At 43.5% G+C, this 14,731-nt stretch overlaps 1 protein-coding gene across 1 annotated transcript in view; it reads left to right on the top strand.

Annotated features, from left to right (window-relative positions):
- The window catches only part of LOC145406017 (uncharacterized), a 63,486-nt gene extending 49,156 nt beyond the window's left edge, over positions 1 to 14,330 (top strand). Inside the window, exons 7-8 of the mRNA XM_080277204.1 lie at positions 9,236 to 9,349; positions 14,245 to 14,330. Coding sequence (XP_080133330.1) covers positions 9,236 to 9,349; positions 14,245 to 14,330 — 200 coding nt within the window. The remainder of the gene's footprint in view (positions 1 to 9,235; positions 9,350 to 14,244) is intronic.
- Positions 14,331 to 14,731: the final 401 nt, after the last annotated feature.

Raw genomic sequence — 14,731 nt, forward strand, 5'->3', positions numbered from 1 at the left:
GAACATTGCTATTGATAGCCCTAGGAGAAATAATGGTGGCTGTCTACAACAGCAGCTATAGAAGAACCAGAAATGAAGCTTGAGATGAAGGCATAGATAGTAGGATGGGAACCATAAGAGGGCAGTTTGGAAATTAAAGATTTATGCCAGACTTGACTGAAAGCCCTTGAGATGTTAAGTGCAATGGCAAAGCTTTCGCCAGAGTTCCGAAAGGAGGATGACCAGAAGAAAGAAAACAAGGTAAGAAGATCACTAATGGAGCGTACCTGGTGGAACCCATGCTGACGATTGGAAAGATCATGGTAGGAAAGATGTTTTCACATTTTTATGTTAGTAGATTCATAAATTTTAGAAATGCAGGCTGCTGTGGCTGATTGGTGCACTGTTTATAGAGTTTGGTTTCTTTTTGGATGGACCCCATGTAGTAAATCCCCCATTGGAAAGAGCTGTTAATCATCATCATCATCATCATCATCATCATCTGGACCTCTCTTTCACGCCCTAGGACAGGGTGAGGAGTAGCAATGTCCAGACAGTCCAAGATTGCCCAATCCAATGGGCCACACTTTCATTCACTCATCATACAAGCCCCCGGAATCCTGGCTCTATCTGATATGCCAAAAACTTTCACCACATTCTGTAGCGTCACATAAACATACCTGTTAGAGTCAATCAAAATGCTCTCACGTTAAAAAGGGGTGCCAAATCCCTGATCATGGACTTCTTACAACATTCATCCAACCAGCTCCATCTCTTGTCAGTCCCCTAGTCTCACCGACTTCCATACCTCTCTTCCTCACACACTCATCCACCATATCCCTCCACCTTCTCCTTGGCCTACCTCGCCTCCTCCCTCCTTCAAATTCGCTCAGATATACCTTTTTCACCACTTGTTATCCATTCTCTCAACATGACTATGCCATCTCATTACACTCTCTTCGATTCTTGTGTCCACAGACTTCCTCGATCTGCATCTTTCACGAATCACAGTATTTTGTATCGTATTCACTCTCTGTACTCCACATACATTCCTCAACAGTCCCATCTCCACTGCTTTCACTTTTGACTTTTCATTTTCATACCACACCTTAGTGTCACATCCATATGTTAAAGTTGGCACTAACACTTCACATATGCCTCACACAGCTGCAACACTCAAGCCTCTGTTTTTTTTTATCAAGACCTTCATAGCACCAGCTACTTTTCTTCCTTGTGTCATTTTCCACTTCTTTTGCTCATTTTCCTCTTTTCTTTCACTGTACCCAGGTATTTGAGCTCTCACCAATTCCAGGCTCTCACCATTCACTGTAACATCACACTGGGGTTCTTTTTCTCTCTCAGTAAGCATCACTTTACTCTTTCCTACATTTACTCTCAGGGCATGATGCTCAGACATCGGCAAAACTGCATCATCGGCATACAACAAATTTGAGATATTACATCCATCACCATTTATTACCAACACCATCCCTCTCTCCATTACCCCTTGTTTTCACTTCTGTCATCACCCCATCCATATATATATTGAACAGCCATGGAGACATCACACAACCTTGTCACACACCCACATTGATCATGAGCCATTCACTTAGATGCCCTTACACATGCCTCACTACCATCATAAAACCTCTTGACGGCACGTAGCAGCTTATCATCTACACTGTACATGTGCAAAACCTTCCGCAACCCTACTCTGTCTGCTTTGTCATATGCCTTTTCCAGATCCATAAATGCTTTAAACACCTTATGGTCCTTCTCACAAGCCTTCTCCACTATCTGTCCCACTGCAGATATTTGATCCACAGATGAAATTATGACGGGGTTAGTCCTATATGTCCTGCCAGAGTAACTTATATTTTCTTGTTGCCATGTTTGTCATAAAGATATTTTTAGCAAACTTTTTAATAGCAAGGTTGTAATGGGAAATAGGTAATTTTTGAGATTAAAAAAATTATTTATGTACAATCAGTTTTATTTGTTCTTTATGCAGTGTGTGTACTATTATGTAGATAAATTATGAATGTACTGTAAATGTTACCGCAGTCTAGAAAACCTTAGTTGAACATTTGCTGCAGAGAGGAGTTTGGGCAGTTGTATGAGGTGCTATCCAAAATTTTCCTGACTGGGATCGCCACACCTAAACGACTTGTAGTAGCTCAATGCGCCGCTAGGTGGCAGTACTTACATGCATTTCTAGTCAGTGTACGATGGGGCACAGAGCTAGGCAGACGTGGGAATTAGTGACGTTTGTTTGTTTGCTGTCATGCACGTGTTATCAGGCACTTTTCTAGATATAAGAATTTGTATAACATTTTGTGCAAATCGTGGGGAAAAACAACAGAGACCCTGGCAATGATTAAGCAAGTGTTTGATGAGCAATCTCGTGGTTGGATGCAGATGTTTCAATGGCATGCACAGTTCAAGGCTGGTTGAACATCGGCCAGACAGGTGAAAAACAATGTCAGTAGCATGCTGAATGTTTTCTTTGACATCAAGGGGGTTGTGCACAAAGAATTTGTCCCAGCTGGCCAAACTGTCAATTCCAACTTCTTTTGTGATGTTTTGTAGTGACTGCACGAAGGTCTGAGAAGGGGATGCCCCAACTTTTGGCAAGACAGCAACTAGCTGCTCCACCATGACAATGCCCCAGCTTGCAGTGCACTCAGCACCCAGCAGTTTTTGGCCAAGAACAACATGGTTGTCCCCCACCCTCCTGACTCACTGGATTTTGCCCCCTGTGACTTCTTTCTGTTCCTAGAAATGAAGATCAAGCTGAAGGGGCATCATTCACTATTGAGGACATCCAGAAGGAATAGGAGACGGTTCTCGACGCTCGTCGAAACAGACTTCCAGGGAGCAGTCCAGCAATGGAGGAGGCACTGGGACCAGTGCATCAATGTGCAAGGGAACTACTTCAAGGGTTTTATATAGCATTAGTCTGGAAAATTTTGGATAGTGCCTCGCAATATGTATGGGGAATGAAATTTAATTTCTTCATGTAGAAGCTTCTTATATGTCATTTTTGTATGTTCTTTCTTGCTGTTAAGTCTGCGGTAATTACAGGAAAGCTACAAGTTCCATTGCTATTTATAAAGTAAATATACCAGCACCTCCCAGTTTACATTACCAGTTGTATGGAAAATTGTGCTCTTTTCACCATAACTTGACCCAGATTTTGCAGTTTAATTCACATAGCTTAATGGCAGAAAATGATGAGACTATGGCTGTACGTCATTTCCATAGTGTTGTGACTAGCATTATACTCTAAAATTAATCATTTATTATAATTTGGCATTCAAGATTTAAAGATGGCAGTTTTAGGCCAGGTTAGAATGAGAAAAGTATAGTGATCAGTTAAAAACATCTGCATAAAACAAGGACTTAACGTGATTATGTGCACAGGAAGATAATAGGCTTTTTCCTCTACTTCTCTTATGTTTGTGGTGGCTAACTGTTTTGCTGGCACAATATGGATATGCAGTTGACAGACATACTTGTTTGTTTCTGGATCCAGCCTCCCTCCATTGTTTTGGTGGAGATTGGGTCTGGATGATGATGGTGAATCTACATATTAGTATCTTTACCTTCTGTACTTCAAACTCAAGTATATTCCTTCGTGTTTATTTAACCCCTTCTTTACTGACCCCTCCCCCCAGTATAAACACTACGTTTACCCCCCCATACCGACCTGACAGCTCCCTCTCCCATAGTGTGAGGGGTAGTATATATTTTTTGCCACATCAAAACTATTCACTTTTTGTGATTTGTTTTTATACTGATGATCACATAAACCCAGCATGATGTTGGTAATAAAAAAAGAAATTATAAAATAAATCTTTATATAAGTTTACATATCTTATGCTAAAGTACTCTTACTCAGGTAACTACTGTACAAACTGGCTTGAAAAAAATGTCATGCACAGATGGATGGCTTATTTACTTACCATGTAAGGTGAGCATGAAGTGTGTGGACACACGCGACGGTGGTGACGACCTTGACCCACTTGTTGCCGAGAGTGTGGTGTCACTAAGCTTGCTACTAATTTCCTCCTCCACCTCACTCACATCAGCCTCGTTATCATTTTCAGGATCATAGTCATCTACTGACACATCAGACACTGCTGCATCATCATATGATACATCTAAACAAGTGTCCCCATGAGGAATAAACTCGTCACTATCGGAATCAGCCAGATACGCCATGAGAGAAAAATATCCAGTACACCCTCTCTCGTGGTCCAGTGCGTGATAACTGGCACTCTTTCTCTCTCAGACAGGCCAAGGGGTGTAAATTTTGCCGTATGTCAGTGGAAAATATAGTACGATATCTGCAGTAGAAATTATAAGTAAAATAATGGTTGGTCTAAAAGAGGTTACATCACAGAGGAGTGAGCAAGCCATTGGTGCCATCGCAACTTAGTCATGATGTATCTTATGATGTCTGAATTCGTCAGAACTTCGTCACAGTCTTTGTTGTCAAAACACAGAGCTGTTGCTATCACAAGGTCCTGAGAAACAGCCTTACAGGGCTACCCTGAGGCCCATAAGCTGTCATTCATTAGAGGGTGTACCAGCATACCACGGTTGTGGTTCCAATGTCTTACGGGTGTTTACAATCGATGTATGGGGGTACATCAAAACACATTTCTGGTAAAGAATGGGTTAAGCTTCTTTTTTGCATTCACCTTAACTCTTTTTGTTTTCTCTTCCAGCACTTTTCCTGCATTGCATATTTGTAAACTTCAGCAAGTAAGTAATCCCTCCACTATTCGATGTAATAGAGCCAAAGGCATGTCCGGAAAGTGGGTCCATCCAGAAAGTGGGCCCCTGCCTCCTGGACTGGTACTTATGGACCCTAACCTAGCCTAACCCAGAAAAACACCTACAGTACATAACTCCCTACCAGACATGCATAGCACCTATTTAAGACCCTATTCACACCAATAAGGGATATAAAAGAGTGAAATAAATGCAAAGGAACCAGAGAATGAGGTTTTAGAGGTAAAATACAGTACAATATGAAACATTCTGGGTACATACAACAAGTCCATTGCTCCTGGACTGGTACTTATGGACCCTAACCTAGCCTAACTCAGAAAAACACCTACATAACTCCCTACTGGACATGCATAGCACCTAAAACCCTTTTCACACCAGTAAGGTACATAAAAGAGTTAAATAAATGCAAAGGAACCAGAGGATGAGGTTTTAGAGGTAAGTATGGAAAATACAGTACAATATGAAACATTTTGGGTACTTACAACAAGTCCATGGCCATCTCGATGAACAACCCGCCTTCTCTCAGACTCTGACAGTATGAAGATGTACACCCTGTAAAAAAAGAATCGGGACCCTTACTGCACGATACAATATGCCACACCACACGAAGGAATTTGAAGCCCCAACTGAGTTCTGGTGCGTATCAGTGGTCATTGCGAGATGCATCAGCTCGTGGGGTCCCGATTCTTTTTTTATAGGGTGTACCTGAAGCACCTGCAGTAATCAAGTCTTGCACTGAACTTAAGTCATTTGCACTCAGAATTCTAATTTCTTAACACTGCGCACTCTGTTCTTATTTGTGCTCCATTGTACATTCATGAAATCAGTGTTGCACTCTGCATTTAGGTCTTTGCACTCAGAATTCTAATTTCTTAACACTGCACACTGTTCTTTTCACTGCACAGTGTTGTAAAATCCCATGTGGTCTAGTGGCGAGTTCTTGCTGTTTATTCACAATCAGAATCTGAGAGTAGCTGATGCAGGTGGCCTAGGGGTGCGTCGCTGGGACATGGTGATGGACTACCCACTGCAGACGACTCTGAAGACAGGCGCAAACTCACGTTCAGTGGCGACTCCACCGTGCCTGATGTGCTGGGCAGTGGCTTGGAGGATGAAGGCCTGTCTTGGGGAGGCAGTGGTGTGGAGCTAGGGCTGGGCATAGCAGGGGTCACGGGTCTGAAAAAAGTGTCAATTGTTGATTTGCGCAAGGAATGACGATTTTAGCGATTAATGATGCACTGCCTGAAAGCACGCACTTCCTCCACAAGTCCCAAGGGCCCCATCTCCCTGTCGCAGTCCAGGTGTTCCAGGTAGTCAAGAACGAACTCGACATGTTCCCGGAGTGCGCATAGCTTGAGGATGGCTAGAGTAGTGGCACACTGAGAGGAGTCTGCATCATCGTCGCCGTCCTCTTTGGAATCTTCAAGCTGGGTACCTGTACGTGCAACTGAAGATGCGATCTCGATATCAGGCATGATCCGATATCCAGGATCGCCCTGGTCGTCATCCAACTACTCACGCACTTCGTTCACATCAACATCGTCACCATGCATATGGACATGCATGGAAGTCATCCATGTTAAAACCTAGGAAATCGTGCACCACATCGGCTCCAAGAAGCAGACGAGACCAACCATTTTCCAGAGTCTTGACAGGGACTTCCTTCCATGCACCGGCCCAGTTGTAAATGGCAGACTTGATGTTGTAGTGGCGAAGGTTTTCTTTAGTCCTCTGGCCTCACGTGTCCTGTCCCTCCCTGCTCTCGTCCTCGTCCTCGAGAACAACCATCACCTCGTCCAGGAGCTTCCTACAGTACAGCCTGTTTGTTGGCATGATCACTCCTTTGTTCATTGGTTGGATGAGAGAAGTCGAATTTGGTGGCAAAAACATGCACCTAATGCGGCCATTCTCAGCCACCAAGTCCTTATCAGACGGGTACGCAGGTGCATTGTCCAAGAGAAGGAGGGCCTTTACCTGGTCACGTGGGATTCCCAGTGTGTTTGTCTGGTAATGGATGACCTCCTTGACGAAATGGCGGTGGAACCAGTCTTTGAAGATCTTGGCTGTGAACCAAGCCTTCACAGAATGGTACCAAACGACAGGAAGGACATCCATCACCCCATGAAGACGCTGAGGCTGCTTTGCAAGGCCAACAGTAACGGGCTTGAGCCGGTTCATGCTGTTAGCATTGGCACAACACAAAGCAGATAACCGTTGCTTGCAGAGCTTGCAGCCAGGTACACGCTTCTCTGTCTCCTTGGCTAGAGTGTTCGTTGGCAAAGAGCTATAGAATAGACCAGTTCTGTCAGTGTTGTAGACTTGATTGAGAGTGAGGCCCTCCCTGTCGATCAAGCCCTTCACCTCCTGCCGAAACTCCTCTACTCCCTCCTCGTTGGCCTCCAGAGCTTTGCCATGGGGCTTACGGTTGGTAAGTCTATGCCGTAACTTGCAAGCGAAGAGCCAACCCTCGGATGTTTTGAAGTCTGGGGTGTCGTGTAACCTTGCGAACTTCTGAGCAGCAGCCTTCAACTCCGTGCCACGCACCAGCACACCAGCAGCACATTGTTGACGATACAAAATCAGCGTGGAGCGGTTGATTTCTGCATACCGGGGAGTAAACATCATCTTCCTCTCCATGTTGCGTTTGTTCTTCGACGAGAAGTCAGCCGTGTACTGCATGAGTTTGTCCCAGTATCTCTTGACATCAAGCAATATAGAGCGGGCCAGGTTGAATTCACGGAGGATGCGTGAGGTTGACCATCCCGCGTCCACCTTGTCCAATATCTCCCTCTTCTTCTCCAGAGCCAGAACCACTTGCTTCTTCTTCTTGGGTGGCGGGGCATCATCACACACACAAAGAAGAGGCAGAAAAGGAACAGCAGAGCCTGCAAGAGGTAGGGCACCACCACAAAAGCAAGCATGTGGGCGGCCATGGCAATGAGCTTGCATTCATGACGAAAGACGGGCGGGAAGTGTGGAGGTTGCAGGGGTGCTCTAGTGGACGTCAGCAGAGCTATGCACCAAAACGCAGCTGGTCTGTGCTGTGCGCCGAGTTCAAATTACGGAGGGGAATAAAGTCGGATGTTTTTGGAATTTTTTGCATTTTTGGGGCAATTTTGGGGTTACTAAGTCCCGGGACCAAAATGTCCGGTAAGTGGGGAGTCCGGATAGTGGGTGTCCGGATAGTACAGGGATTACTGTATGCTGTAAAATATTTGAGGAAAATAAGCAGATATATAAATTCATATGGATTTTCTTCCTTGATGCTATAACTACCAGTAATATATAGGTTTGAGCTTATGGAGAATGTGAGTGCATTCAAGTACTTGGGTAGTGTGATGAGTAAGGATGGAACTTTGGGGGATGAAGTACGTGAAAGGGTACAGCAGGGAAGAAAGGTTGTTGGTACACTGAAAGCAGTGATGAGAAATAGGGAGGTGAGTATGGAAGTTAAGAAGGCACTGCATGATGGTATTGTGATCCCTACCCTGACGTATGGAAGCGAGGCGTGGACCTTGCAAGAGGGGAACAAGTCAAGAGTGAGAGCAGTGGAAATGAGTTACTTGAGAGGAGCATGTGGAGTGACGTGGAGGGACAGGTTGACGAATGAAGAAGTGAAGGAACGTTGTGGGGTAGATGTGGATGTGGTTGAAAAGATTAGGAGAAATACACTGAGGTGGTTTGGACATGTGGAGAGAATGGAGAATGAAAGACTGACTAAGAGGGTGTATGTAGGTGAGGTGGAGGGAGGGAGAGGGAGGGGTAGACCGAGGATGAGGTGGAGGGATGGAGTTGAGAGGTATATGAGGGAGGGGGGGGTGAGTTGGGGGGAGGGGAGTCAAATGGTGGGTGACAGAGTGACTTGGAGGCGTTTTGTCTGCGGCCACCCTTTGCGGGATTAGGGCGTCGGGCTATAGATAGATAGATAGAATAGAGCTTTTGGAATGGCTTTAGTATTTAAGTCTAGAGTGAAGGCAGTAAAAATGGGTGTCAGGGAATGCACATGGGATGTGTAGGCTGGTTAACTTAAGAAATGCAGAGATTTGTAACATGTAGCATAAGGAAGACTGTTGATAAAGGATAGAAGAGTGTGTGTATTTAGATGGAGGACATCATCTCAGTTCTTTTTAGATTAACATCTTGATTCTCAACCCTCCACATTCACACTTGTAGATCTTTTCTTCTAATTTTCAGCCTACATTCTTCCCTCATATCTAAACCACCTTCATTTCTTTGTGTTCATTACATGTCCAGTGCCTTCCGTTCCCAGCCAGTCTCTCAGCTGCTTATTTGCAGTTGTTCCACATGCAATTCTGTCATTCAGGGAAGTCCTACATGTCCATCTGGCTACTGTCATCTCTGTACTCTCAGATCTTCTCAATGTTAGGATGATGATAATGACAATGACAACATTGGTGATGTAGCTAGATATGTAATTCATAGTTGTACTCCTCAGAGCAATACCAGCGCAAGTTAGCATTCCATGAGCCTCGGCCATGCCCTACCTGCAACCGCATGTACCGGGATGCTGCCACGCTACGTACACATATGGCCATCATGCACGCAGAGGGTATGTACATCTTAATAATGGTACCACACAGTTATATTTAGAGTAAACTCTCAATTATCCAGTGTAATTCAGCCAAATCCTCTCCCAGTTAAAGCAAAACATTGGATATTGCATAATACTCCCCCCCCATTAGCTAAACATTCAGCGTCAGGCGAGCTATTGTGTTACTATCCGTCTCAACCCTCTATTCTAAAAACTTTCCTACAATATTACCCATGAGTAAAAGATTATATTGTATTACAGAATTGATACTGTACACTCACGAACACTAATTTCCACTCAGAGAAGAGGGGAAGGGGGAGAACGAAATGAGCTCCACCCGATTCTACCCCAGCTCCCAACTCTCCCACATACCCCTACCCCCTACCTGTCATTCTTAACTAGTAGTTTCATCTCAAGCTGACTTCATATTTAAAACTCTTGGTCACACTACTATTACACAAACATAAAACAAGTGGTTTGGTGGAGGTTTAGTGCCCCTTCCCGTAAAACAACTAACTCAAAGTCAAATGGCCACCCCTTATGGGATTATGGCGTCTGGCAATAGATAGATAGATAGAAAACAGTAGGACAATAACTCAACACACTGCAGCAAGAAATTAATGCATTATAACGTTGAGACTAAAGCAGTATCGTTAACAACGGACACCCCAGGCCTCATGTTTTGGTCTCACTGTTTTTGTTCACACACACACACACATAGTGAACAGCCACAACGAACGGACGTCTCTTGACTGCTCCCAGGCCCAGGCCCAGCCACTGCTGTAAACCTAAAGTAGTTTCCAGGAATTACTGTATGTTTGTCCTGTCTCCTATGGTCTTATTTTAAGTTTAAAATCTATCTATCTATCTATTGCCAGACGCCTCAATCCCGTTTGGGGTGGCCACAAACAAATTGCCTCCAAGTCGCCCTGTCCCCTGCCATTTCATTGCCCTGCTCCCAACTCACACCCCCCTCTCTCATATACCTCTCCACCCCATCCCTCCATCTCATCCTCGGCCTCCCCCTCCCTCTTCCCCCCTCCACCTCACTCACATACACTCTCTTCGTCAGTCTTTCACCCTCCATCCTCTCCACATGGCCAAACCACCCCAGTGTGTTCCTCATAATGCTTCCTATCACATCCACATCCACACCACAACGCTCCTTTATATCCTCATTCGTCAGCCTGTCTCTCCATGTGACTCCACAGGCTCCTCTTAAATAACTCACTTCCACTGCTCTCACTCTTGACTTGTGTCCTTCCAACAACGTCCAAGCTTCACTTCTGTACGTTAGAGTTGGTATCACAATACTGTCATGTAGTAACTTTTTCACTTCCATGCTCACTTCCCTGTTTCTTATCACTACTTTCAAAGAACCAGCAACCTCTCTTCCTTGTTTTACCCTTTCAAGCACTTCACCCTCCAAACCTCCATCCTTACTCATCACACTACCCAGATATTAAGTACTCACATTTTCCAATTCCTCACCATCCAACCTCGCTGTACATTCACTGACTTCACCTCTCTCAAAGACCATCACTTTACTCTTCCCTACATTCACCTTTAGATTTAAATATAAGTCAAATATAAGTCTGGAAAAAATCAAACTTAGTAAACTGTACCCAAAATGACAATGTTCTCCCCACCAGTGGCCAAAACACATTAATCTAAGTCTAAAAACAGTTTATAAATCAACCTAAACACACAATTTTAGTCTAAAATATCATAAATATTGGTAAAAAAAATCAAAACCTCATTAAACCAGGGCTTGGCCATCATTAGACATGGTATGCTGGTATTTGTACCCCCATTGTTAAGCCATGGTATTGCATCTAGGGGTATCTTATATCGAGGTATACCTGTATTGCATAGAACCACCAAATGCTTCCCATTTCAGCGCTGGATATTGTATAATTTCACCAGGTATTGCTTTAATAGAGTCGAGCAGAAAGCGCTGGATATTGTGCTTGGCCAGATTTTGCAACAATGAACAATCGAGAATTTACTGTACCATAGCTGCTACATCTTGAGAGGGTCCACAGGCATTACTGGAGCAATAGGACAAGTCAAGATGATTAGGTTGTGATCGGAAGAGCCTATCGGAAAGAAAAGATTAACAGTTGAAGCAGAATTAGTTGTAAGGAAGGGGTCAGATATGTTGGAACTTTTTCCAAGGTGATCAGAGATACAGGTAGGATGATGTACAAGCTGTTCTTGGTCATTAAGGATAGAAAAATGTAGGCTTGTTCACCAGGTGGATCAGTGAAAAGAGAGGAGAGCCATAGGTGGTGATCAACATTGAAATCACTTAGAATAGAGATTTCAGAAAGTGGAAATTTTGATAGGATGTGTTCCATCTTAGAAGTAATATAGTCAAATAACTTTTCCTAGTCACTTGCATTAAGGGATAAGTACACAGCACAGATATACTTGTATTTAGTTAAAGAATGACAGGAGAACCAAAGCCAGAGAGTCTGGGTGTTGATGTGCCATGTTTTCTGAATTTAGACTAGGAAGTGTGGTGTGTTCTCTGAGTTTAGAATAGGAAGTGTGGTGTATATAGTGGTAGGTGGGGTTGCTCACGATCCACTCACTCGATGTAGTGCTGCTCTCGGTTGACTGCCATTTCCTCTCTTCCTTCCTTGTTTCCTTCCTTCCTCTTCTGTCTTTCTTTGCTTCATTTTTTTCCTCTTCCTTCTGTCTGTGGTTGACTCTACGCTGAGTGACAAGCCAAATGGTTTCCTGTACACCAGGAAACTATTTACTATGCTGGGTGGTAACCATGTAACCAAATTATGGCACCTGGTGGTTTAGTGCATAATTAAGGTGCTTCAAGTGGATTGAGCCTGTGTAGGTTTATATCCAAGGGATGGTTGGGGTTTATTGCTCACGTAATGCCAGTAGGGATGTGTGAAACCGGTCACTATCATCTTAATGTTAGGACCAACTTGCCTAGCCCCGGGCTTCTACGCATCTCATTGGGCAACACAGGATTAGATGATGATGATGATGAAGTGTGGTGTGTAATGTGCATGTAGTTTGGTGTTAATAGTTGGTGAAAGTTGTATAGGAGAGTATATTGGCCCACTTTCTGTGTTACTGAACACAGAGTAGCTGCATTAAGTCTGCTAACGTGACACCATCAATCATTGAAGAAGACTGACAGGCCTTGTGGAGCACTGCAGTTGGAGACAAGAAGCAGTGTACCTTCTTCTCAGCTCTCAGAGTCTGGAATGATGCCTCCCATCACCACTTACAATTCATGGAGATGTTCTGAGATGGCTTCAAGTCTTTCTGTGGGACCCCTTCAAGTTTACCCACTGAGTGATAATGGGTTTTGGCTTTGCAGAAGCCTGTACGGGTGTTTAATCTTACTTTACTAGGTTACAGTATTTTTTCTGCCCGAGTATAGACCAGTTACTGAAGGGTTTAATTATTTAGTTACCTCCTGTACAGTAGCTAGCCTTATTTGTATTAAACAGGAAAAGAAAATGTGGAGAATTGTCACTCAGGGTGCAAGGAAGACCTTGATACAGAAAAGAAATCTAATGCAGAAGCAGCAAATTTTCTTGAAGGAGTGTTAGTACAGGACTATATGCGCATTACTCTGTGGGTGTGAAATGGATATGAAAGGTCATGAGTTGTGGAAAATTATCTGTTGAGGAAAATATGTGTGATGCATAGATTGACTAAAATAAGAAATGGTTAAATACACAAAAGGTAGTGAATAAGAAAGTTTATCAAAGGGTAGGAGAGGATTTGCATAGTATAACCATTTATAGAAACTGGATATGAGAAAATAGAGAAAAAGATACATGTAATTGAGGCCTGCACTCAAATTTTATCGTTTTTAAAGGCTCCAACATGCTTGCATGCATTCGCCTTGGTCACTTTATGGCGGCATTGTACACTGCTTGATCTCTGGCAGCCTCCATATTCAGCCCCTTAGCCTTGAGGTCATACTCTATGACCTCATCCCAGTTCCTTTTTTGGTCTGCCTGTCACAACCCTTCCCACGGCTTTCACACTTCTCACTTTCTGCACCCCTCTCATCATGCCCAGACTAGCTCAATCTACCCGTCTTCATCACAACACCAGTGCATTCAAGTCCCATCCTCCTTCCTCTCAACATGTCAGTCGTAATCCTAGCCCTGAGGCCTTGGATTCAGTGATGCACTATATTTCCATTTCATCATAGTAATTTCTGTACGTTTGAGCCTACAAGCATCCATTACTTTTACTGACCACATCTCACTACTGTACAGCATTTTGCTCCTAACACGTGCTGCACACAGAGATCCCATAGCATGAAGAGAGAGAGCCCTCTCAGTGTTAGGAGAGGCAACAGCTCTCTGAACTTCCTCCAACCACTCTCTACAGAGACAGCCTCACCTCCTGCACATAACATATCCCCTGAATAACAAAACTCAACGCACTCAAGAGACTCTCTTGCAAGATCGGTCCTTTCACACCTGAGAGTCTCTACGTGCTCTTTCGTACACTGCCAGTGACACTACTTGGTTGAAAGCCTCCATCTGCCTTGTATTACACATGAATGTCACCTTGACTGGCACATTTGATTACTAAATGTAAAATTTTGGGTAAATTGCTTTACCAGAGCACTGTTGAAATGAGCGACACCTCATTTGAGCCTTTGAAATCTTGGCTTGAATGTATGGATATAAAGGATTAAGTTTATTATTATTTCCCTTACGTAGGTCCGTAAAAATGTTCTCAGCCTGACTCAGAAACAAGTTTGTTACCATTTTCCACGTGTGGATCCTTGAGAATGCTCTCGTCTTCACCCAGAAACAATGGAAGTAACCATGTAACATCTGTCAGATGTAATAGCTTAAGATAAATGGTCCAATATTGGTTTCCCGTTGTTTCAATACTTCTCATATTTTCAGCAAAGGAGCCATTCTCATGCACTTGTGGGGCGCTGTTCCGCACCAAGTATGACATGTACCAGCACAAAAAGAATGGTCACCGGTAGACTCACAAGCAGCACACTGAAGACCAAAGAAGACGCAAACAGTGGTGAAGGGAGTACCATTGACAAGCTGTCACTACATGTGTGCTACAAGTCAGAATACTTATTATTATTATTATTTTTTTTTTATCCACCAAAGATTTTTATGAAGACCCATGTTACCAACTACAATTTGGCATAAATGTAGAATATTTAGGTTCTTTTATATTAATGAGACTTTATAGCTCAAGTCTTCAGACAAAGGAGTAGATGCGACTTGGAGTTATTTAAATGAGTGATATTTTGCATTGTTAACGAATTGTATTCGGGATACATGCAAATTGACGCTGTTTTCATTTGAGCTGGGTGATGCTTGGCTTGAGCTTGAAGTTACTCTCAGTCTTTCCATCATCATTACTAACTTC

Source organism: Coenobita brevimanus, chromosome 69, assembly GCF_032717465.1.
Source record: "Coenobita brevimanus isolate Jiangsu-jjx chromosome 69, ASM3271746v2, whole genome shotgun sequence".
In the NCBI taxonomy this organism is placed as follows: domain Eukaryota; kingdom Metazoa; phylum Arthropoda; class Malacostraca; order Decapoda; family Coenobitidae; genus Coenobita; species Coenobita brevimanus.